The sequence below is a fragment of the Rhea americana genome, unplaced genomic scaffold, assembly GCF_003343005.1.
Source record: "Rhea americana isolate MKP2758 unplaced genomic scaffold, rheAme1 scaffold_77, whole genome shotgun sequence".
NCBI classification, from domain to species: Eukaryota; Metazoa; Chordata; class Aves; order Rheiformes; family Rheidae; genus Rhea; species Rhea americana.
Genome location: NW_028186945.1, coordinates 1,854,481 through 1,879,649, shown reverse-complemented (window position 1 = coordinate 1,879,649; position 25,169 = coordinate 1,854,481). Strand labels below are relative to the sequence as shown.

The following is a 25,169-nucleotide window of genomic DNA, read 5'->3' as shown; positions in this document are numbered from 1 at the left end:
TGTTATAAATCCTTGTATTTTTTAGGAGTCATGGTTGTTAAGGAACTTTACTTAAAATATTCACTGTATTTCTTTCTTTCTAGCTGTCAGTGGCAAAAAGATTGAGGGTCTGTACACAAGGATAGGAAAACTATGCATCTCATACAGCTATTTCATTTCTGAGAAGCAAAAACAGTAAAAGCCTTTCATTAAAACTGTTGTGGGAAAACCAGTCTTGACTCAGGGAATTTCACTTTATTTATTGCCAATTCACATAAACTTTTAAATTTCAGTATTCAGTAATTCAGTATTGAGAAGCGAGACATAAACAACTAAACGAACACTTGAGGAAACACCTTTCCTCCCTCTTCCCCATGCTCAAATTTAGTCCACTACTTCTCCCCACTTTCCTCCCTCTCTCCTACCTTCTTCCTAGTCTCAATTCCCTTGTTTCCACCACCTGCATGTTACACTCAGGCCCTCCCAATCTCTTCAGTGAGCCAATGGGTGGCATAGGACATCGGTGTCTGGTGTGTAGCCATTTCCTTCTGCCACTCCTTCCTTCTTCTTTTCCTCCACTGCTCCTTGCTTCTTAATGTTTTTCTGCCCTGGCATGGGTTCTTCAGAGGGACTCCAGTCCAGCATGGAGTGCCTCCTTCCAGGAGTGCACCTCCATCTGTGTCCTCAGCAGCATCCCCTTCTACTTGCCTCCTCTGTCTTCTTTCTCCAAACACATCTCTTCACTTTGGTCTTGTGTGTCCCTTTTTGTGTGCCCTACTGTGTCTCCTCTCACGTACCCACTCCTTTGTCTCCTGTCTCCAGTAGCTACTGCTCTTTCTTAAATACATATGAGCAATGATACCAACTGCTCTTCTGTGTAGTTGAAGTTTTGGCACGTGGGGACTGTTTTCACCCATTGACAGCTGGCTGGAACCATCTGTGACCAGCACAAGGCAGTTTATAGCTTCCTCCCACATAGGGCACTCCTTGAAGCCCCTGCTACCAAACCCCTGCCATTTATGCCTAATAAAAAAAAAACAAATTATTATATCTTACTGACAGAAGTTTTAATTGTTCAGATTAAGAAGCCAGAAAGTAAGTACAAGAAGGGCTGCTCGTAAACCAGTTTGAATTTCTCAGTGGCTTTCTGTTCACAGGTAAGTTGGAAGAATAATTGGAAAATGTAGTTACAGGTATTTTGACTGACATTTTTACTCTTGTAAAACTAACTTATTTTTCCTATTAGGTCAAATTTCTCAATAGCACAGAAATGTCAACTAGGGACATCTCTGATACGGGCATTTTCTGACCCATTTTTCTCTTTTCAAGAACATGGAGCATCTGTCATTGGACTGTGGATTCTTCTGTCATTTGTAAATCCAGAGTAACAGCAGTGGCATCCAACAGAAGTATTTTTAGTAGTCTGGAAAAGTTATTTCCAGGCCACTACCCTCACTGATTGTCTCAAATTGGTTAATTAGTGTTTAATTGCAATAATGGCCCAAAGAATTCCATTAGTTTCCAACTAAATGATTTTCTCCTGTGCATGTATGTAGGCCTCATTATCATCTCTGAAAACCACATGATCAGATGCCAACACATACAAAATTTCTTATATAATCTCTGGTGTATGTTCTTTGTAGTGGGCTTAACATTTCCCTTTAAAGGGTCATCAGTTTGGCTTCTCTCTGCTATCTTCTATGCCTGCAAACATAACTGTCATAGTGATGGTTATTGTACAAGTTTATTATTAAATAGTGATGTAGCAAATTGGTATTTATTTAAACAGAAAAATTCATATAATTTTTTATCACCCCTCAAATTAGCTACTATTCAGTTATTCTATTTCAGTTAGTGTAGCTGATCTATTTATGAATATCACTTAGATTTTCAAGAGAAATCTCATATAGCAATCTCATATAACTGCTGTGATAAATGTTGTTGTCAATGGAGCTGTTTAATAGTAGAAGTGCAGCTAGGTATAGGAGAGAGAGCACAGCACTGAGCACTTGCTGGTGAGCCAAAGACCAGCTGCTCATCAGTGGCCTATGAGCACAGCTGCCACAAGGCTGTGAAGAGGAATCGTGCTCCCTTCATGTAGTCATTGTGGAACAGCAGTTTTCTTGCTTCTCTATCCACTCAGATAAGACAAAGAGGTGCTGATAACCTGTGAGAATACAGGATTTGGATACCCAGGTTATGGCCTCTGGAGGATACTTTATCTGATAGGGGAGCACTGCTGTCTTTTACAGGATGAGTGCGGTAGGTGCCCACGTAGGGGAGGCCAAAGATAAGATGTGTGGAGTTCCACTGGCTTCAGAGAGCCTGCTGAGCTTCCAGTGAGCTTCCTGTTCCCATACATGAGGAAGGAGAAATGGTGAGATGGGAGTGTATGTGCTTGAGCAAAATAATAATGTTTACTTGCATGCAGAGTAAACTTTAGGGATCCACACAATATCTATGTCAGGCTTCATTCCAGCCTGATTTTGATTAGAAAATTTTAGGCTTTGATTTTCAATGGAACTAAGAGATTGGGTTCCATCATACAAAGGTTTTATGGTTTTGTTTTTTAGTAAAACATACTCTGTATGAAAGAAAGACAGATGGTGAGCTATGTACTACTAACAACCACTTTTCTCACCATGAGGTCTGTAGGATTACTTATTTGACCTAGTATTTACTTGTTGATGTCTAGGAAAACTGGCAGATCAGTTGGCTCTATTTTACTCTTTTTCTCTCTCTTGCTAAATTATGCTGATAGCTGTGCATTAGGTATTTTCTAACATCATGTCTCTCCCTCACAAGGAATTTCTGTAGTTAGCACATGAATATTGTACCACCTAGGTCCATAAAGGCTGGAGATCCTTACTCAAAGATGTGAATACTACTCAGTCAATGAGAAGCTTGCATTACTATGTGAGCCACACTTCTGCAATTTGAGAACTTTGATATCTGTATATACGAAAAGTAGTTACAGAAGAGGAAAGGCTGTTTTACGGGTGTATATACCAGTAACTTAAATAACACATTTTATCAGGCTGCTATTAAATTTTAAGTATTATAAATATATATTAACCTAAATCTATAACATTATTATGTAGCTTTCATACTTTGACCATTGGTAAAATTGATGTTTTTCTTTCCTTGAAATCATGTGTTTTTTTTWAAAAAAACCACGATTTTGTTCAACTGAGTATGTTTATGAAGCACTGTTAATAGATGGTATTTATTTTCCTTTGTATTTTCCTAAGCTGATATTTAAAATAAACCCTATAGAGGGAGCTCTTATACCAACCATTATCTTTTCTACCTGGTATAAGTACGAGGGGGGAATGCAGCACTTTGGATAATAATTCTAAGACACAATACACAGGACTAAAATGTGAAAATGGTTGTTATTTTTCAATTCCATTAAAAAAAAGATTTTTTTTTCAAAATAGTTGGCAGACTATTTTATTACACTGCCTTTACCAAAATGTTGATTAAAACTGAAAAACACGATTACAAGTTTTTCTTGTGTCCAGTATTCATAGGATCATTGAAATTAATGAAATTTGTCTGGTAAAAGTGAATAAAGCCTCCAGTCTAATTCTTATTTTAACTTAAAAATTTTAGTCACATATTTACAACACAGCAGTACTTTAATATTACTGTCAACAATGTTTAAAAATACACATTGATATATTATCTATGGCAAAAAGAAGGGCTGAGTTATCCAAAGAATTTGATATACCCTTTTAAAAAAGTGTTAGTTTGACAAAGTCTGTGCTTAATTGTAAGGAAAAGTACAACTTTACAAACAGCATCAATAATTGTAAAATATTATAAGGTAAAACAACTATCTAGACACAGGAAAAGCATGTGTGTTTTAGATGTATCATGTCGACTAAAGGAAAATAAACCTTTGGAAAATCAGAATAAAAACACTAATTCATAAAAATCTGCCTTATAACTCATATATGCACTTCCCATGAAAATGAATTTAAATTGGCCCAATAAGCTCTGGAAAATCACTGTCCAAAACATTACTCTGTAGATTGTCTTTTAATTTAGTATCAGAAACATTGCAGTTTAGAAATATACAGCAGATACATAAAACGTCGCACAAATGATCGAGATAGAAGACCTATCTCAGAGATTATATTTCTTCTGGTGGAAAAAATACTGCAGAGGAGATACACTTAATCTCCTTAGATACTAAGGGCAAGAGGCAAACAGCCCCTGTCATTAAGGCTTATGTACAATAACCTACTGAATCTGCCTTTGCTTTTGTATCTAACACACACTATTTATTTCTTCATCACATAACCATTTAAAAGTAACAAAAGACTTGCTGGATTAATTTGAATGCAAGTAGAAAAGTCACCAAATTACAGTTTTATTCTGATCCTGAGAAAACATTCTTGTTTATGTTCTTCCCATTTGCTAGGGTTATTTTAGATTCAATAATGAAAGAATGCTATCAAGTTTTTTTTTCTAAAATACATGTGTTCTTACAAACTGAGGTCATGTTTTAATATTGCCTGTCGTTTTTTTGTTCTATACTAATGCACTGTGGTAATGTCATACAACCATGCTGCACCACACCTCTTGTGGACTTCCTCTGTCCAACCAGAGGAAGAGCAGGACTAGTTCTTTCTAGTAGACCTATAAATGGTTACAACTTGTTTTTATTGCATCACATTGCTGTTTTGAAGCTGTTGTGCTCCCCAGTGCTCTGGCAATAACAGAAACGTGATCAGATTTTGCTTAATTAGACCAGTGTAAATCTCCAGTTATTGTGATAAGGCTGATGGACTCAGTCTGGGTATATGGTAATACGGGCAGGAAAAGGACCCAATGCATTAGCTCATAATGGAGAGACTTTTCTAACTCCTAAGTTGATGGTAGTTTAGGTATTTCTATGCTAGAACAGTTTGGGATAGCTAAAACCGTACCAGTAGGAAATACACTTCTCTTATTCATTCAAGAATATCTCATTAACTTAAATTATAATTTAACTTACAAATCAGGGGCCATGTATGGTTTGTAGATTATGCAGTATTTTGAATATGCTGTTCTTTCATTTTTCTGGCTCCCCTCTTTCAGAAATACCTCCAGAGGCAAATTTATACTATCACTTATTTTATTAAAATCATCTGCTTTTTTTTTTTTTTTTTGAAGATATAAAATTATTTTGGAAACTCCCTATAAGAGATGATTACTACAGAAGCAATAACTTTGCCTTTAAAATGGATTAATTAACTGCCATGTTCTTTCCACATATTTTGTAGTGATTCTTCCACATCTCTGACCTGATATTATCAAGAAAACAAGTATATATCAATCACCGTGGCTTCGAGTTGTTCGGGTACTTTGCAGCTTATTTGGTATTTGCAGATGCTATTCAGAAAACTTTTTTTTTTTTTTTTTGAAATTGTCAGAATTACAGACTGAAATTTTCTAGACTTTCTTCCCCTCAGAAGTGAATTTTACTAACTGAATTAACTCAAGATGTGGACAGAGGAGTAAATTATCACAGGACTATCCAAACTACTCCATTAGAGAACACATTGATTATGAGTACTTGATAAAACTTCTTGATTTTGAGTGTAACAGCACTGATATAGGAAATTTTATTCAAGCTTTAGGTAAGGCTAGCTAACCCAAACTAGTATTTTGGAAATACTAGTTTCTTCCTGAGGAAAGACAGCTTATTTCTGGAACATTTTCTCACAATTATCCTAAAGCAAGTTACTTCTGGGCCTTATGTTTTAAGATGCCTGCCTTAGGACAACTCCATTTATCTATCCGTGGTCCTAATCACAGTGCATCTTGTAAGGATGAAGTTACACAGACCTCCTAAATTGCACAAGAGTCTTTCTTGCAGCCTTCCTAAAGTGCATCATCCAATGACATTCAGACATACAGTACTGCATTATGAAATCATGTTCTTCATGAAATAATATTAAAAGAACATATACAATAGCATTTTAAATCCCTGACACTATACTTCTAAGCACTCAGAATTCCAAATGAAATTGCACATGTATCTTTACTTATGCTTTGAAGTACTAGGAGATTTTGAAATGAACACAGGGCTTGACCACCACCTTTGCAGAAGCTAACTCTAAGCCATCTTTTCATTCTCCTGTTCTTTGGCTGGTTGTCCCTCACCTTTAGGGAAATCCATCAGACCTCTGCATCGGCCAAAAATGGGCTGAGTAGTGCCTCTTTCTCTGTACATAATCAGCCTCCCTACTGAGAAGAGGTGGTGTCAAGTGAGACAAAAGAAATCTTTGAGTTAGCTCTCATTTCAGCCTTGCTTAGTTCTGCTTTAGTCAGACCAACAGTCTGACTCACAGCCTCTAATTATATGATAGACACAACTAAATAACAGATAAACCCAAACCATGGCACAGACCTTCCACAAAARATCTGTGATAACTGGGAAAAAAGTAGTCAGATGAGTTAGTTGATGATGCAATAATTTTTTAAGCTTCCCAAAGAGATGCCTATTCAGCATCCTGCCTTGTCAGCATCTGCAGGCAGCTTTCAGATGAATATCTCTGATATAGTGAGTGCAGAGTCAGGTCTGTGCCAGGCAGCAGGCTCAAGCCCAAAATGTTTCCATATTGCCTCTTACAACAGACTGCAGACAGCAGAAAGTCAGGCTGTCTGTGGATTTCTCCTTTGGTTTTAATCATGTTTCTAAATTCTTTAAACTGTCCCTTAATCACTTAGTAATCATTTATAAATTATTTATGAATTCAATCATTCATAGCAAAAAGGAGTGTTACGTAACAATCTTACTTGTTCTTAGTTATGCTGTATTGGCAAAGCTCAAATGCTAAGAATCTAGGCCTACGCTCCCATGTAGCTCCTTTGGTTAATAGGTTTTGTAGAAATTTGGTCTGTAAGCCTTTTGGAGAGAGAATTAATGTTTGGGTATCATCAGAACAAGTATCTTGCGCAGGATGATCTAGGAAATTTGTTCTGATCTGTATGGACAAGGAAGTCAGGTTTCCCAGAAATGCTTGAAAAAGAATTAAATGCTTCAGGTATTTGGTGCTGTATGATCTAGGTCGCAGCAAAACTACTAACATATGGGCCTTAGAAGGGACTCTGCCTCAGGCAAGTGGTGCCAGCTGCTATTGACCATCCACAGGACACTAAATCAGATGAGTGCTTTGATTTATGACACTTCTATTTTCCCATCTTTCTGTCTTCAACACCTACTCTTGAGTATCAGTTCTAAGAAGATTTTCCTAAAACGCAGTGCATAAAGCACTCATGTAGTCTGAAGATCTGTTATCTGTGTTTGTGATGCAAGTTTCTGGTTTTCCACATTTCAAAATGAGAAAAATGGAGCAGATGTGAAGAGAGAGTAAAATGAGAAACAGTAAGGAACAATGTATTTATATTTCCTCGGAAAAGATGACAAAACACTTTGGTTGGTCTAATGCCCAGTTGAAACTAAAGGGAAAATATTCTATTAGCTCTATAGGATTTTGGATAAGATCCAATTTGCCTTTAAAAATATTGAAAAGTTCCATACATCCTCATTATTCCCTTTTTTTCTTGTAGACAAACAATGTGACTGCTAAAATCCTTAAATGGGATGGTAAACAGTCCATGAAAGAGATTATAGTTGTTCAGAATAAGGAAATATTTGGGATTCTGGATGTATCAAATGCTCCTAGCAGTGCTTTGAACAGGTACATTCTTCCATTCTGGAGTATTTATCTTTTTAAAATTAAATATCAAAATACCTCCATGTAAAAGCATTCCAACTGAAAAAGAAATCTTGAAGTATCACACAGCCCCAGCAGATATTTCACAGATCAAATCCATATGAGTTGTTAAGTTAAAAATCACAGCTGAAAGACTGGGAGAAAACTTGAACAAGCACCAAAAAAGGAAAAAAATACATAAGCTTCTTGAAACCTTTGAATTTATGTATAGATAATGAAATTTTAAAAACCATCTGTTGATAAAATGTGTTTGGGAAGCAGTATTTTAGCATGAAGAACTTCAGATTACTTTCACTTTGGATTTTTTACTTCTGCTTTAGTCTCCACTCTGTGAGCTGGTGTTCCTTATTTTCCTCTCTGAAATGCCTGTTTCGGCTTGGGGAGCAAACGTGGCTCCTCAAAGTCTTCCTTGGGCACCCAAAATCTTGCACTAGCAAATACCCAGATGTACCAGTCATTTCCATTTCTTGAGTGATGCAAAAGGAACTGTATCTACGCTGCTTTGGGGAGACCTGGGGGAAAATAATGCGCAGACTTTGTGCTCCCTGGGACTTCAGGGCCCCAGCAGTGGCTGGCTGTTCTTCAGCCTGCACAAAAGGACTGCCCCCTCAGCGTACAGCCCGCCTCCACATTGCTCAGTCTAAGCACAGGCCTATGGTTGCAGCTGTCACACTGTCCTAAAGTACCCTAATCTCTTTTTTTTTTGTTTGTTTGTTTTTCTTTTCAGTAAATGCATAGGAGTAGTAACAACTCCAGAACTGTTGGAAATAACTGGAGGCTGCTGTATAAACAAGACACTTTTCTGTTTTACCATTTAACTTTCTCATGCTGACAAGGTTATGAACAGCACATTTGCAACTCTCTCTCCTGCCATGATAGATGGAGATAGGAAGTATCAGCTTTTCTTTGCTCACCCAATAAATATAAACTCATTTTCTTCTGCTAGGGCAAGGCACTTCCTTCAACAACTCTGAACACATCATTTAATATATGATAGTATTTGAATTCTTATGCCAAATCTGCTGGCAGTAAATGTTGTTCGTCGAGAAGGTATTCATAAGAAAGGTAAGAATAGCAAGGTGAAAATGGGACAACGGAGGGGAAGGGAAGAAGCTCCAGAGAAAGATTGTTCATGTACAAATAACCGAGTATGTTATTCCTCTTACAGTTAAAAATAATATAGAAAATATAAGTGTAGATCTGCAAACATATTCAGGAAAGAAATGATATTAAATAACAGGCAGAACTTCAGCCAAACACTACAGTGTAAATTTAATTTAAAAACCTGAATTTAAACATTATTTAATTGACAGCATTGGATTGATTCCTGATTAAGGAATGTTTGTTCAGTTGAGACCTTAATGCGTAGACAATAGTTTAGAATATTTAATTACTACAAAACAGCATTACAAAGCAATTAGAAAAACCAAAACAGATTTTACACACCTTATAATAAATTTTGACTCATTTGGAATTTTCCCTATGTGAGCCTGACAAAGCTAAGATCTCCCCTGGTTGGAGACTGATCTTTCAAGTTGCTGCTGCTGCTGCTGCTGAGAGCAGTTATCCTTTATCATCTGGGGCCCAACATCTTACTAGAGCAAATCTCCAGGCACCAGAGAGGTGATTATAAATAAAAAGTCTTTTCTTAGATGACTCTGCAGGAAGTCTACCACTTGAAAGGGCAGGACAGAACATGGATCATGAGAAGGAGATGCAGTTAACTGCATGGTCCTGCACAATTAACTTAGGATCTGCACTGACTGATTTCACTGAAGCACAGAATGAAAAGTATTTTTTTCTGTCAGAGGTAAGTGTTTCAGAATGCAGAGAGCTACTGACAATATTTGGATTAGGAAGATTTCAGTCCAAAATTTAAAGAAGAATTAAGAAATCACAAGCAAAAACCAGTAAACGCGGAATTTTAAGAACCTATGTTAAGGTCTTTTTCTAATACACAACTTCAGTATCTCAGACTCATGTTTCTGCTTCCTTGAAGATACACAGATATTTGAAGGAGGAACAGTCTGACATTATATAATGCTTTCCCTATTAAATAATTTTAAAGGTGCTTTAACTTTAAAATTTCAGATTATTTATATTCTAGGGCTTTAAAAATAATGTTTCTTTCAAAATAATTTCAAATTTTAAAAATAATTTATTTTATTGGGTTTTTATTTAAAGTTTAATGGATTCCTACTCCCTTTTCTCCAGCTCTTCCTTTGTCAAAACATTTGTCAAAACACTATCTTGCTTTTTGATTTTTCATCTTTGTACTAAGTTACCTCTGTCCTACTCTGTGTGAACATATTGCTAAAATAGTCTGGATTTATTAGAACTTAAATGAGAATCAGAAATACATTTTTTAAGACAATATAATCAAAGCTATACAGAGCCAAGGTAAGCAGAGCGTTTAACTCTAATTGCAGCAATATGCGATTTCTCATCAAATAAAATCTCATCAAATCATCAAATCAAATAGCATTTAAGAAAATGACCAGGAAAGAAGCACTTAAAACCCCTGAGTAATTCTCAGCTTTGGACACAGCTGTTACAGTGGAGATCAATGGAAGAAAATCACTGTCATATACTGGTGAGACAGATCTCAAAGCAATGGATCTAAATGGGACTTGAGGGAGCTGTTCTTACTGTCTTGTTTATAGGAATGGTTCTTTACCAGCACAGCCACAACTCTAAATTACATCTGTGAAGCTAGGCACAAAGCTACAGTCTACATTTTTTCAACAGATGTGCTTTTCGCAAAATTTTGCCAAGAAAGAAATTTTCTCTCAGAAATACTGAAATGTAACATTCATTTTCGGTTGGTCTAACATTAATTTTGAATGCATATTACCATGGTGCCCCTCATTTTTGTGGGTATACGGTCCTTAGCAGACAAAACATGATGTTCTCCATAAATGTGGTGATAAGATAGAGAATTCAGAGAAATGAAAACCATGATGCTCCGTATGAAATGAAGTCTTGCAGAGAACAAGCTTATTGAAGGTATCAAAGTACCTGTCCTATGGATTCCATGGAAGGCAACCAAATTAACATCAGTGCTATCCAGAATGGTATACAAATGCAGCTACTTTTGAAAGTCTCCTAATTATCTGCATTTGTTGGTCCTTAAATACCTTCACAAGTTCAGTTCTAAATTCCCCTTTAAAGCACCACTTAAAGATATAAGTTAATATCAATGAAGTTTTTGCTCAGGAAAATGTTAACTGACTTGATTCCATTTGTGATATGTGAAGACACATACAGGAGGTGTTCACTGTTGTAAATTGTAGGGCTTAAAATTCCATTGGATAACTGAATAATCCTTAAATTCCACTCAACAATTTAAGATCAAATTTAAAGAAAATAATTTAGAATCAGTACACATCAACTGCTTCTTCAGGAGAAAGACAAGATAAAAATATTTTCTACATGTGTCTTATTTAAGAAACAACATAACAAAATATTTTAATATTATGCCTTCACAAAATCACAGAATGGCTGACGTTGGAAGGGACTTCTGGAGATCCAACCCCCCCCCCTGCTCAAGCAGGGTCACCTAGAGCATGTTGCACAGGATCGCGTCCAGGTGGGTTTTGAGTATCTCCAGAGAAGGAGACTACAAACCCTCTGGGCAACTTGTCCCAGTGCTCTGGTACCCTCACAGTAAAGAAGCTTTTCCTCATATTCAGACAGAACTTCCCGTGTTTCAGTTTGTGCCCATTGTCTCTTGCCCTGTCACTGGGCACCACTGAAAAGAGTCTGGCCCCATCCTCTTTACACTCTCCAGCTTAAGATACTTGCACATATTAGTAAGATCCCCCTCCAGCTTCTCTTTTCCAAGCTGAACGGGCCCAGCTCTCTCAGTCTTTTCTGAAATGCTACAGTCCCCTAACCATCTTTGATTTTCAGCTCTTTGCTGAACTCACTGCTGTAGCTCCATCTCTCTGTTGTTTCGAGGCGCCCAGATCTGGACACAGTACTCCAGATACGGCCTCCCCAGGGCTGAGTAGAAGGGGATGAGCACTTCCCTCAGCCTGCTGGCAATTGTCTTCCTGATGCAACCCAGGATGCCATTGGCCTTCTTGACTACAAGGGCACATTGCCTTCTTTTGAAAGACTAAAATATGAACTAAAAACACTAAGTATTTTTAAGCCATAGGTGTATCAGTATACCTATTTAGTAGGTGATTAACTTAAAGCATCAGAGGGAGGTTGAATGAAAGATTTTCAAGATTTTCTAAAAACTTTTTATGAAAAAACATTTATTCAAAAGATTAATTATTCTTGTTAATCATGTTTATTATGAGTGTCTAAAACCAAAGGTAGTAGGGCACTCTTAAATTCTGTGAGCATTTCAAAATTCTTACATTCGGTGTTTCTGTAAATGTACCTAGTAGCTAGATTCTTGGGCTGATTGCTGCATAAGAAAACTGTTTTCATAGAAGAAGTCTGAAATTTCTTATGTCCAAGTGATAGCAGATATTCTGAAGAAAGGACAAAATGGGTCAAGAAAAGAACATGAAGTTAGAGAATGGTTGCAAAAATGTCGAACTGTCTAAAAAATGTCAGCATGTCCTGATGCTGCAGCATTCTCAAAGGGACGCTACCAAACTAATTTAGCCCCCAAATCTGTCTGGCCACATGTATTGTTTTCTCTCACTCCAATTTTGTTATTTAAAAGGTTGGCATAACTCAAAACAGGCGGTTAGGACACAGTGGGTATTTCAACTATTCCTACAGATAAACAGGCTTATCTGTGAGTGGAAAACTCCATGATTCCTGAGTCAGTTGGATTTAGAGAAACAACACCCTCTGGAATCTAAACGGGGTGGGATGCTGGACATGTGCAAGGTAGAAAAGAGTCCAGCAGAGACCTTCAAATAGGACAGCACCTCACTTCTTGGTATCTATTTCCAGGATTGAGTTTGGAGCGTGGGATGATCTGAATGCAGAGGGCATGTCAAAATGGAACCCAAACCGCCCTAAACAAACAGCCTGCTCCAACCCTAGACCAAGAGACTGTAGAAGTTATGATTCACTAGGCTAAAGATGCAGAATGCTGAAGTGTACTCAGCATTCATGTAAGTTCTCTCTGCTTCCCTGAATCTTTCTGTATTTTATCTGCATACAATACAAAATACAAAAAGTGGGATGGAAAAAGGACAATATACAAATTTTCCTTACCATCAAAAAAGTGCCTTAACAGTCTTCAGTGTTTGCCAGTGCTAGCACTGCTTGAAACAGGAGCAGAATGCAGATCTCTACACCGTTTTGCTCTCCAGTGCCCCACACTGCCCACTGGGTCGGATGATGGCAGCAGGTCCCTTTTGTCCCTGTAGTTGCCAAACTGTTTCAGATCATGTAACAGGAAAAGCTATTGTGCTGTGCTCTTACCAGGGAGAATATGCCTATCTGTGGGTGTCCTCGAATATGAGGCACAGCCCCTGGCTGCTTGGGCTTTTCTGTTAGAGGACCCCTCACAAGAGGCAGCAAACCTGTCTGGCTTACCTGACGTTTGCAGTCCTTGAGTGTCTCAGAAGCAGCACTGCTGCACTGGGAGCTGGTGGAATGTGCTGGTGAGCGTGAGGTGGAAGAAAGGGACAGACAAGTGACTCTGACAAAGATGATGTCTACCCTGCTTTCATCTCTCACTTCCACTTGTCTGGAAGTCAGAGCATTCTTCTAGGAGATAATGTGCAACTGCTCTAGAAATTAAGTTGACACGTTAATTTTTAGTTTAAAAGAAAGTGGCAGTTGACACTGCGTTTTACGAGGAGTCCAAAATTGTCAGTGTGTGTTAGGCTCTAAGGATGCTCTGAGTATGCCGATGAGATCAAGCTCCTCTGAGTATGAACAAGGAAGAATGCCTCTTTCCTGCCTCCTGATTAGGTTTAGCCCTAAACAAGGCGCTAAGACTCTTCTACTTTGTCAAAAATTAAGTTATATTGTGTCTTTTCAGATGTAGAACTTTTCAGGCTTTTTAGGATTTCTGTTCTGGAGAAAAGGGAAGGGAAGTAAATGCTAAATTCAGTTTTAGGTATGTTTGCCCTTTACTAAATTTGGCTCCCAGTTATGAAAGATATATCTATATAGAGAGATATTAATACCCTGTATCTTTAAGTGCAAACTGCCTATTAGAGAACATTTTTAAAGACAAGGTTACAAAGGAAAAGTGCATCTGTGGAGGTTAGCTATTTTGAGAACTCTAGTTTTAGTAAGTAACCTTGTTTTCTCCTTCATTATTTGCTTTCTGAGTTCTCTTATTAAAAATTGAGGCATCAGACTTAAATGATTTTTTTTCTACTTGCAACTTTTATATTTAGTAAATAGATTTTCTTCTCAACAACAGAACACATCTTAACTCAGTTCTGTACAAAATCAACCTAGCTTTTTAGGGTCCCTTTCCATTGTTCTAGATGCAGAGGACTTGTACAATTAGAGAATTTTTTTTAAAAGGAACCCAGCATGAGAACTCTAATTGTGAAGATTGTTACCTTTTTGAGAGAGGAGTAAGCTATGTTATACTTCTTGTGCACTAGTTTGTCCACAGAGAGTTGAGTACACAGTATATTCACATCTGAGCTTACATCCCCATGTGATTTGAACCACTGGAACAAGTACAGTCTCTGATATACAATATTAAGTCTGGAGTAATTTCAACCTGAGAAATTAGTGAAGCTATTCCAAAGAAAGTGGAACAAACACGGTAAGAATTTTCGCACAGAACTTGATATGCTTGCATCACAAAAAGATGTGTGTTTAAGAACTATGCTAAAAATTTACAGAAAGTGAAAGCAAGAGGCTTTGTATGATGAAAATGCTCAGTAATGAACTTGCTCCAGATCCTGAAAGTTCTTCTTTGGATGGAGACAAAGATCTCACTGATTTTTCTCACACTGAACAGTCCCAGTCAAGTCATCAAGACAACATGCTGAGTAAGGTACTACTCAGTAATTGTAAGAATAGAGGGGTCTGGCCCACCAGCTTATACGGAACTACTCACTGAGATGATTTTTAATATACGCTTGTAAGTACAAATGGCAAGTTTTTTATTTCCTGCAGTTTGCAGAAGCAGGCAACCTAGACATTTTGTACCTTCTTAATATTGTCCTTAAGGTCAGAGTTGTCCTCTTACTGTTTTGAAATTTCTGCAAAATTTTGGCAAAAACTATATGAATTTAGGGAGCATTATGTCCTTGATATATCACGTATGAGAGCATTGATCATCATATTTTTTAATTATGATTTAATTATGAATTAATTGTAAGCATAATTAAATTATGCTCACAACAGGCCACATTTTGGTTATCATGGTGCAGCCTCTGTGAAGCTAATACTTACTTTATTTTCAACTTTTCATTTGGCTCTTAAAACTATGCTAACTGTAACTGAGATAGGATACAGGGATAGTGCCTCATATTCAGAACTCAAAGGATTAACTTTATCATTGCTCTCCCCACCACTGGCATAGGCAGTTAGAGAAGGAGTGCAATGGCAGTGATTGCAGAGACAGCTGGGGAGGGCGGACATCTCCATAAATGCTGCATGATTGATATCTAGCCTGGGGAGAGCTCTAGTTTGTTGCTCTATCTACTGGCATTACCTTGTTTTGATTCATGATTATAAAAATTCTTCTCTGTTGAACTGAGTGTTGCTGTGTTTTGTTTCGGCTAAGCTATACCACCTGCCAGGAGCGCTTTACTTAACATCATAAGTTAAACAGTTAAGACAGTTTCTATTATGACTGTCTTAATGCAGCTCTCATTAAGTTATAAGCCTGAAGTCTCCTTTCGCTTAATTTCTCTTAATTCTCTTAACGCGTGTCTGATTTTGCAGTATACTTTTTTTGTTTGCTTGTGTGCTTTAAAGAGCAGATGCTCATTTTAAAATGCTTTAATCTGGAGGCAGTTCCCAAAAATTTTAATAAAAAATCAGCCACAACTGGGTGTGACCAGTCTTTTAACACAACTGATTTAATATTAATTAGGTCTGAGAACTTACCCTCTATTGCTTTATGAAAACATCAGAAATTTACTATAGATTGCAGAAGAAAAAAGAACAGCAGAAGTGAACTAGAAGCATATACTTAACGTAATGCTATGGCAGTGCTTCTATATACTACAACAAAAACTAGAATGCAATCACGATGTGATTTTTAGGTCTACCTCCCTAACTTTTCTTGAACTAAGAACGTTTAACAATTGTATTATAAAAGTAACAGACGCACCCCAGTGCAAAGTAAGGAAATTTCATCTTGGAATATTCCTGATAAGAAAATTAAGGGTGACTATTGTCACAGGTTGGAAGGCATCAACTATAGCAGGTTACTAAGGACCATGTCCAGTCAAGTTTTGGATATCTCCAAGGATGGAGGTTCCATAGCCTTTCCAGGCAACCAGTTCCAGCATTCAACCACCATCACAGTAAAAAACATTTCTGTCTTTAATATTTAAATGGAATGTCTTGTATTTCAGTTTGTGCCCATTGCCTCTTGTGCTGTCACTGGGAGAAGTCTGGCTCAGCCTTCCTTTCAATCAGATATTTATAAACATCAGTATGATCCTACCTGAGCCTTCTCTTCTCCAGGCTAAATAGTCCCAGTTCTTTCAGCCTCTCCTCAAATGATAGATGCTCCAAGACCCTAATAATCTTAGTGCCCCTTTACTGGACCCCCTCCAGCATGTCCATGTCTTTCCTATATTGCGGAGCCCTGAACAGGACACAGCATTCCAAATGTGGCCTCACAAGGTATGAGCAGGGGGGAAGGATCATCTCCCTTGATGTGATGGCAACTATTCTTAATTCACTCTATGGTGTTTTTGGCTTTCTTTGCCGCGAGGGCACATTGCTGGCTCATGTTCAACTTGGTGGCCACCAAACCCCCAAGTTCTTTCCTGTCAAGCTGATTCCCAGCCAATTGGTCCCCAGCCTCTACCGGTGCATGGAGTTATTCCCCTCCAAGTGCAGGACTTTGCAAAACTAAGCTGAACAACAGAGGGCAACCCATTTGAACGTTAGCTTCACAGAGATGTACATTGTCCTATACCCCTGGGCAATACCCTCTACATATACATGAGAGTATCACAGACATATGGCCAGTTCTAGTTTCAGCATGCCAAGTATCTGCAGAAGTACTTGTGTTACGTATCCATACCACGTGCTTGAGAATATGAAAGGGACAAAGTGTGTACACAGTTGTGCAGACCTGTATCTTAAAATACAGCTTTGAATTTTCTTTCTGTTTACCTCCTTAAAATAGTGCACTTCTCCTATACAGCTCTCTATTTGATGACTTCTGATCTGTAACACAGTCGGAGTCTTTACCAATCCCATAAAGCAGACCCTCTTCCAGAACAGACTGACACTTTTTATCTTCTTCATCTTGTCTCAAGTGTTTTTCCTCTCTTTTAGATTTCCTTTGGAAAAAAATCATGCTGACTCCTTCTCTTGTTGCTTTAGTCTCTCCAGGTTTGACCACAACTTCTACAAAGATGCACAGCATAATTCCATTGAGATACTTAATTTCTAGTGCATTTGTACAGTAGGAAATGTAATGGAAGGACCAAACCTTCGTCACTTTTTTCAGAAGATAGTCTCATTAAAATCACTACAAATTTTATGTAGGACTATGGTGAGCAGGAATTGAGCTGGGATTCTGAAATGCCAACTCTGAAAGAATAGCTCATCAGCTAGAACTAGAATACTTCAATTTAAAATATTTTTATTTCTAATCTTTATTCCCTAAAAGCCCAAGGTAGTTTTGGTTTGAGAAAAGAACTAAAACCTGCAACTGCTCTTTGATAAAACTTCATGCATTTCTACAAGAAAAATACATAACAGAGCAAGTTAAGAAGAGGGTCTAATAGCTATGAAGACCTATTAGGTCAGAGATAGAATTTGAAGTTCTTCTTTTCAATAAACTAAATCTCTTTTTCAAATTGAATTGTAAGGATTTAAAACACATCACAGTGTAAAGATGTCATTATTCATCCTCAACATTTTCTGAGTAAAGACTTTAATACTCAGACAAATACTGAAATCTTCTATGAGAGCTCAGATCTGTCACATATAAATTGTTCCTGTGCAGCCTCTGGCTCAGGAAACACTTAAACTACTGACTGCTGGGAAGTGGCAGGCATACTAGGGAAGGCATCATGTTATACACAGCCTGTTTTTTATATACTTTTCTACTAAATCTCTGCTACAGGCTACTGTCAGATTTGGACTAGATTGAGTCATATGGTTTAATCCAGTGAAGATTTCTTAAGGTTTTATGTTTTCTTGCTACTTTTTCATTATCTCCTTTGCTCTTCTTTCTGTCATTAGTTTTAAAAAGCTAAGGTAGTTCTCACTTCCTCCATTTCCCTAACTGGATTGCCTTTTCATGGCTTATCAGTGTATACTTTTTCCACAGCTACAACTGAAGCCTTCTGTTCTTGTTCGTTTTACACCACTGTTCTACTCTCATGTCCATTTAATATTCCAAAAGTGATGTTCCTATGATCAGTGTTTTCTCCTCATGATTTCCATCTCCTTCGGTTCCTATTGCATTATCTGTGTCTGAGCAAAGCGCCTTTCCCAATGCCAGTGAATCTGTTCTTGTTTCTTTCTGTCCAAGTCTTTGCACCTTTCTTCTTTGTTACCTTCCCTGCTCAGATAGAACCAGTGAGTCATGAAGGGAAATAGGTGCCTTTTCTAGCTGCCTGAATGAGTAGTGCAAGAGGCTCAAATCCTCGTGTATTCAAATAGGAAGCATAAAAGGAAGCTGCCTGCTAATTTTCCAAGGAGGACATCAGCGCAAACAAAATTAATGGACTTAATGTTACCTGATACAGTGATGCCGATTTCTTGAAAGAAACTCAAATGTCCCTGCAACAGCTCAGGTCACTTAGACACTAAGTGAACATTACTAATGAGCTTAACTAATAGAATGATGATATGTAATGAAATTTTATAGTCTAGTAATATAGTTAGCTAATTGTTATTGTTATCTCTGTCTGGGAAAGCAATAGGCAAGGATCGCTATCCTTTAAGAAGCTTTTGAAGAAGTGAGATGGAATTGGTTGTGTTACCCAGAAGCTCACACAGTGCAATGCTGCTCATTTTGAACTAAAGCAGAGAACTAAATGGGCCTTTGTCATATATGCTGACTCTCAGTGATACACCAGCCTCCTGACCATTTAATACTGGAAATGATTTAATACCATTCCTGTCTGTAAATATTTTTCTTCCTGATACTTTTTCTTCTTAGCAAATCATCTTCTCATTCCAGATTCTATGCCATATGCATTACATCACTGTCCCAGCTGACTTAGAGTGAACTTCCAAGTCTATTACTCCTCTCCTTCTGTTTGTTTTCTAAACTGAATCCTTGCTGCACCTCCATCTCCCATCTTTCATCAAAGATACACTCAACAAGTTAAGTTGGCTCACACTGCTTCCCTCAACTGTAGGAGGGTGAGCATGTGAAGCACATCTTGAAAAATGCCTGTCAAACTAAACAAGCAATTTCCAGAGGGTTTCTAACACCTACCAGTTGTTATGGATATCACGTTATTATCACAGTTATTTAAAACAGTTTTAGATTAGCTAAATGTCAATCTCATAGCAACTGCACAACCTTCAGGACATCTTTGTGTATATGACAGACTCCCAACTGTGAAATGATTACCTAAAAAAGCTCTGTGTTTCTAAAGAAGCATATATCTATGGTTTCCTTTCCGGGGGGGGGGGGGGAGTTTGGTTCTGCTATTTTATGTATTATTTTCTTTTTGAATCTGAAAATGAACAAGATCAAATTTACTATTGTTTATCTGCTTATTTGCATATACTCAGTGCTGCAGTGTTCAGGTAGCACATACTAGTTAAAGATCTTTCGATTTTTTTTTATTTCTCACAGTATTTAGAATTTTAAAAGCATATATTTTGTTTGTGGAACAAGTCAAATGTTGTAACATCAATACAAGAGTTTTTTCACAAAATCATATCAGAAAAAGTTGACAGTTCTACAAAAAATAACTAGTGGGTTTTTTTTTTTTGTTTAGTTTGTTCACATGGTCTTCCCTTATGTTTCTATGGATTTCCTATAAAGTAACCTGATGAAGGAACTGCTAGGGGAAATTTGGCAGCACTGCCAAAAACAAACCATTTGTATGCCACTGGGCGATAGTTTATGTTGAGCAACGCAAGCCCCAAAAGCTCTGATGAACTCTGGTCAGAGAAAAAACACCCAGGATGTACATCCTTCTGTTAATACAAATGCCAAATGCATTAATCACCATAATGTGAAGAAGCCACTAATACATAGACTTTGTCTGGGTAGCATGACTTCACTTTTTCTAAGATATCCTTTTTATTTTTTTGTACTGAGACACAGTCTTAAGTATGTGATGATACATTCTGTCACTATGGAAAGAAAAGTATGCAATATAACATAGTAATGTAAGTCCACTGGAGGATAAATTCAAAAATGATATGCTGGGAAGGCTTTGATCCTCATTTCAACACAGCTAAAGATTCTGAAAGATGTAGAATTTAAACTTGTTTTCACAGTATTTCTTTCCATTTYCCCCCTATGTAATTCTCACCCAATTAAGTATTTTCTCCTCAAATTTTGCTAAGTCTGTGGTTGTGCTGAATTAATTGTCTCTAATTCTGCAAGCAGGTGATACACCCAATAGTAGGTCATAACGTTAAAACTGCAAGATTTGGCAGAAATCTATTGCTATTTTACCTTGAAGTGCAAGTGATACAGAGTAAAATCCTGTGCACCTTACATAAAAGCATCCAGTGAAATAGTAAGATACCATCTTGGTAAAGGTAACAGGATTTGACTCAAAATTATCAAAAGRATATGAATATTCTGTAGAATTTGTGGTCATACATCTCTCTAAAACAGAAACATGACATGTTAATGCTTTTTCCCAAAGCCACCTCTCTTACCTTCAATATTTAGCGAAGATGTGCACGAGTACAGTTTTATTTAAACATAAGACAATTCCTACCCAGAAATTGCTGCTAGTTTTTGATGAGCCTGATAGGCCATCTCGCATCCTCGGGTTCGAGTCTTGTGCATTTCGGCATGTAGAGATGGACAGGTGACTGAGACATCCCCAATGGAAATGACCAGCTCCCGGTACAGAGCCACCTGGGTATTGAACTCCTGGACAAGCTAAAAAACAGAGATGATTTGCTAAAATGAGACATTGAGCTATACTGACAAAAACAAACAAGTTTTTATAAAAGCATGCCTAATCTGAGGCTAATTCCTAATCTAATTCCTAATCTAATTCCTGCTGCTCCTGATTTCATGACATACAGGATCAACCACCTAAGATCTAGCAAAGGACAAGGGCCTTCATGCCAGCTGCCTATTCTGTGTACTATAAATGTTCCTTTGCAGGAAAGTAGTATTTCTGCTTTTAATCTCTGAAAGTGTTTGAGTTATTAGTCCTAAATATTAAGCACACAAAAAAATCCCAGCTGTTTTACTGGTAGCATGAGATAATTTTTTGCTATCATAAAAGACAAAAATATCTCCAGAAATGATTGCCTTTGCTCCTCCTGCTTCCTGATTAACAGCACATTTAGGGACTGGAATTTAGCATTTGCTTTTACACTGGAGATTTTGCTAGTTTGCTTTGTAGTGATTTCTATTCTGTCACTGGCCTCTAACCCTGATTTCAGGCTTGAAATTGATCCGAAGTTACTGGCTGAGAAGGTGTGCTAGATAGGCACTTTCCAGTTAGTATTCTAGAAAGTATTTTTTCCAATAAAAAGGACAACAAAGGAACAGCAAAGAAGTAAATCCAACCTTTTCACAGAAATCTTCTAACATAAGATGTATGCAGATATGTGTGGATACTACCAGATAAATGGGTAACGTTTACAATGATGGTAAGATTATTAGTGTTTAGTCCCGCATGTGGGACTATAAGAAACAAAGCATTTGCTGTTTTCTGAAAGAAAACACAGCAGACTCTTTGCTACCCATGGTGGTGGTAGAGTGGTAGGTAGGGAGCATTAGAGCAAATATGCATTTATCTTTGTTTTGCTAATTTGACCTCATTTTCCAAACTATAAAAATAGCCAAAGCAGCTGCTTATAATTCTATAACCATCATTATCCCCAGGAGCTCAACATATCCCAGCATACAAGCATGTTCAAAACCTTCGTTTGGTATTTGGGTTCTATCAGATCTAAAAATTTTTAAGTCAAGTCCTCAAATTCTTAGAAATGGAAATTAGGTGCTTCCCCTGCAAAATTACATTCTGGGTCTTCATACGTCCCACTGCAATTACTCTGTATAACTCAGTACCAGTACCTGGACCCATTTTTGACCATGCTTTCTTAAATTTCATTTTGAGAGTAGTGAGTGAATAGGTTTCACTGTTTATGGAGCAGCAAAACAATCCATTCCCAATGCATTCTGGTTGGTACATCTGCACCAAAAAATAAATAATAATAATAAACCCTCCACTACCAAACAAACAAAACCRTAGATATACTTGTACTCTGCTAAAGGTGGTCTGCGTCTCTGTAGCTTCTGAGAATGCATGTAGCCAAAAGAGAAAAAAAAATGCACTACTTTGTGTAAAGGCATAATTATTCTGCATTGAGAAGAAAAAAGAAAATCCTCACATCCTGCAACTGGTTACTGATTGAGCCAGACGCATTTTGCCACCTCTCACTTGACATCCGCTGTTTAAATAGAGGACACATTTAACCACTACGGCATTGCCAGGGAAAACAAAATGAGACTCATCTAGCAGCACTGAAATAGAGAACAAGAAAAAAAGCACAGGCTTTATCATCTCCTGAATTGCATCTTAACAATCCATCTCTAAAACGTATTTTATTTCTGATCAGTGAATTCTACTGGATAAAGAGTGAAGAACCCAAGCTGCCACTGCTGTTTAACTGTCCAAATTTCACTGCCTGGAATTAAAAAATAGGCAGGACCTAGTAGGACCCACTTGTTGGAAATATTTATAGCCCTGCTGTGACAGCTTTTATTCCTTGGTGATCTGGGAGTTGCTACCAATTCTGAAGTATTAGAGGGGATATCTGCCAGCACAATTTGCAATATAAGAAAAAAGGATGCCAGAATTCAGCAGAACAGCAGTAGCCAGTATGTTTCCAAAGCTATTGCACAGAGGTGTAGCATGATCCTTTTTTTTTTTTTTCTTTTTTCCCCAGGTAAAGTAGTAGCAAGTTCACTTGTTTCGCATCTCTGCGACTGGTGAGAGGTGCAGCTTCGGGCCCCTTTCCCAGCTGTCAGACACGCGGTGCACGTCACTGGTTTGGAGGAGCGTGTCAGGATCCAAACACTTAGCGCACGAACGGAGCAGAATGCCACACCATAACGCGAGGGGCCAAAAATAATATAGACGCAGGTCCCCGGTCTGAGATTTTACACTGCAGCCAGCTGTACCGGGCAGGCTGGAAGCAGGTGCTCACAGAATTTCGGGGCCTCAGATCCCGCACCCTACCTGAGAAGGCTCGCAGGGCACGAGGAGGGCTGCAGCTGCCGCACAGCTAGGCGGCAAGCTGACAGCGTGCTGATGCAGCAGAGCCGCTAGCTACGGCGCTAGCCGGGCTTTAGCGGGCGGCAGTCGGGGGCCAAAGGCGGCTGTGCGCGCCGCGCCGCACCCGCGCCCGTCCCACGCCGCCGCCGCCTCTGAGCCGCCGCGAGTCCGGCCGCAGGGCAGCACCGCCGGCGGGGACGGCGGCTTTAAAAATAGTGCAACTGCACGTGATGGGAATAGGCAAGCCGGCGGGGGGCGGCACGGCCGCCCGCGGCTAACATGCATGAAAACGGCAGGAATTCAGGCGAGCCCTGTTGTTTTACCCACCATTTTGCAGTCGTCCAGGGCTCTCTGGGTCTGCTGGGCGCTCTCSGAGCCGCTGCCCCGGCGTTCAGCGTCGCGGCCGCCCGGCGGGCTCTTGCTGCCCTGGAAGATGGAGGCGGCGGAGCGGGGGCGCTTCCTGCGCCCGCTCGCTGCAGCGCTCATGCACACGCATCCGCCGCGCGGAGCCGCCCGCTGCGCGGGGCCCCGCGGGCGCGGGCAGCGCCTTCGGCGGCGGCAGCGCCCCGCGGCCGCGCCGCGCCTCCGGCCGCCCGCCCGCGCCGCTCACAGCGGCGAGCGCGGCTGCTGTCGGCGGTAGCCTGGCGCCGGCGGGAGAGCCGCGGGAGCGGCGCGCATCGCGGCCGCTACCGGCGGCGGAGGCGAAGGGGCTGGCGCCTTCCCTCCTGCGGCAGCATGTCAGTCCCTGCAGAAACGCCCCGCCGGCGGCATGCTCCGCCGCCCTCCTCCCGCAGCCGGGGGGGCGGCGAGCACGGCCCTGCGCGGCGGCCGCGGGCTCCCGCGCAGCGGCCGCCCGGCGAGCCCTGCCCYTGCCCGCCGCCGGCGGGGAGCCCGCCCGCGCCGCCGAGCCCGCGGAGGCGGCGCGCACCGGCGCCCTCGCGGGGCGGGAGCGCGAGTGGGAGCCGCCCGCGCCGCGTCCCGCCGCCCGCTTGCAGACGGTAGCACCGCGGCCACCCGACTTTCGGAGAAGTTGATCACTGGTCCTCGAGCCGCTTGCTTGGCAGGTACTTCTGTATTCAACCAAGCCGTGGTTCATCGCTTACATATGTTTCCTTTCACAGCAAAATACCACAGTTTGGGGCCCTGCACAAGACCTTTGGAAGGGCTGGTGCCTCCATGCTGTAGATCGTATTTGTTCACTGTAGAAGGTTAAATCACAACCGGCTGGAGAAGTTGTCCTCTTGCTGCTCCAGCAAGACTAACACTGGCGTTCAGCTGGATGGTGCGGGCAGCCCCCCAGGCCTGAGGCAGCTCTGTGCCTTGGGACGGCCGCGGGGCTGTGTATGCGCAGCTCGCGCCCTGCTTCCCATGGCCCTCGTGGACCCTCTGCCKTGGCCAGGCTGCGGCAGCCCCAGGGCTGCTCCTGTTCCTCTCCGTGATGGGGTAGCTAAGGTCATTCAGAGATTTACTTCACTTGTGTTATCCAGGGACAATTTTATATACATTAAATTGAAGCTTTTTGTATCTCAGTGTGTCATCTTTTATGTCTGTAATGTTCTTGGTACCGAAGAAACACCAGACCTGACACACATGGAAACTCTGTCTTTCCACGGAGCCTGGATACGCTGAAGCTGGTGCTCTGGAAGGCAGAGGACCTGTTCGCAGGCTGCACAGAGCACTACTGTAATGCAGGCAGCCCGGGATCTACTGGAGGTCTGGACATGGCCTGTCTTGTCTATTCCAAAGCTGTTTTTAGACATTTCCTAYTCTTTTCCTGAGAATGGAAGCTGCTGGATGTGTATTAGTATTGATGGGTTTGCAGCACTTGCAAACACTGTCATTGCTCTTAACCAAAACGCAACTGACCTTGCAATGCTGCTCCTGTAAMCATGCTACTGGATCTTCAGCACTCAGAGCAGCAAGAACT

At 39.9% G+C, this 25,169-nt stretch overlaps 1 protein-coding gene across 2 annotated transcripts in view; it reads right to left on the bottom strand.

Annotated features, from left to right (window-relative positions):
* RGS7BP (regulator of G protein signaling 7 binding protein) overlaps window positions 1–23,782 on the bottom strand; it is a 42,613-nt gene extending 18,831 nt beyond the window's left edge. Inside the window, exons 1-2 of one of the 2 annotated variants that reach the window (XM_085322390.1) lie at window positions 23,570–23,782; window positions 20,720–20,886 (exon numbers count right to left, since the gene is read on the bottom strand). In XM_085322390.1, the coding sequence (XP_085178516.1) occupies window positions 20,720–20,886; window positions 23,570–23,728 (326 nt within the window). In that variant the 5' untranslated portion in view covers window positions 23,729–23,782. Of the gene's footprint in view, window positions 1–20,719; window positions 20,887–22,355; window positions 22,463–23,569 lie in introns of those variants that run through there. The other variant, XM_085322391.1, reaches the window with a different exon arrangement.
* Between the last annotated feature and the right edge of the window lie 1,387 nt (window positions 23,783–25,169).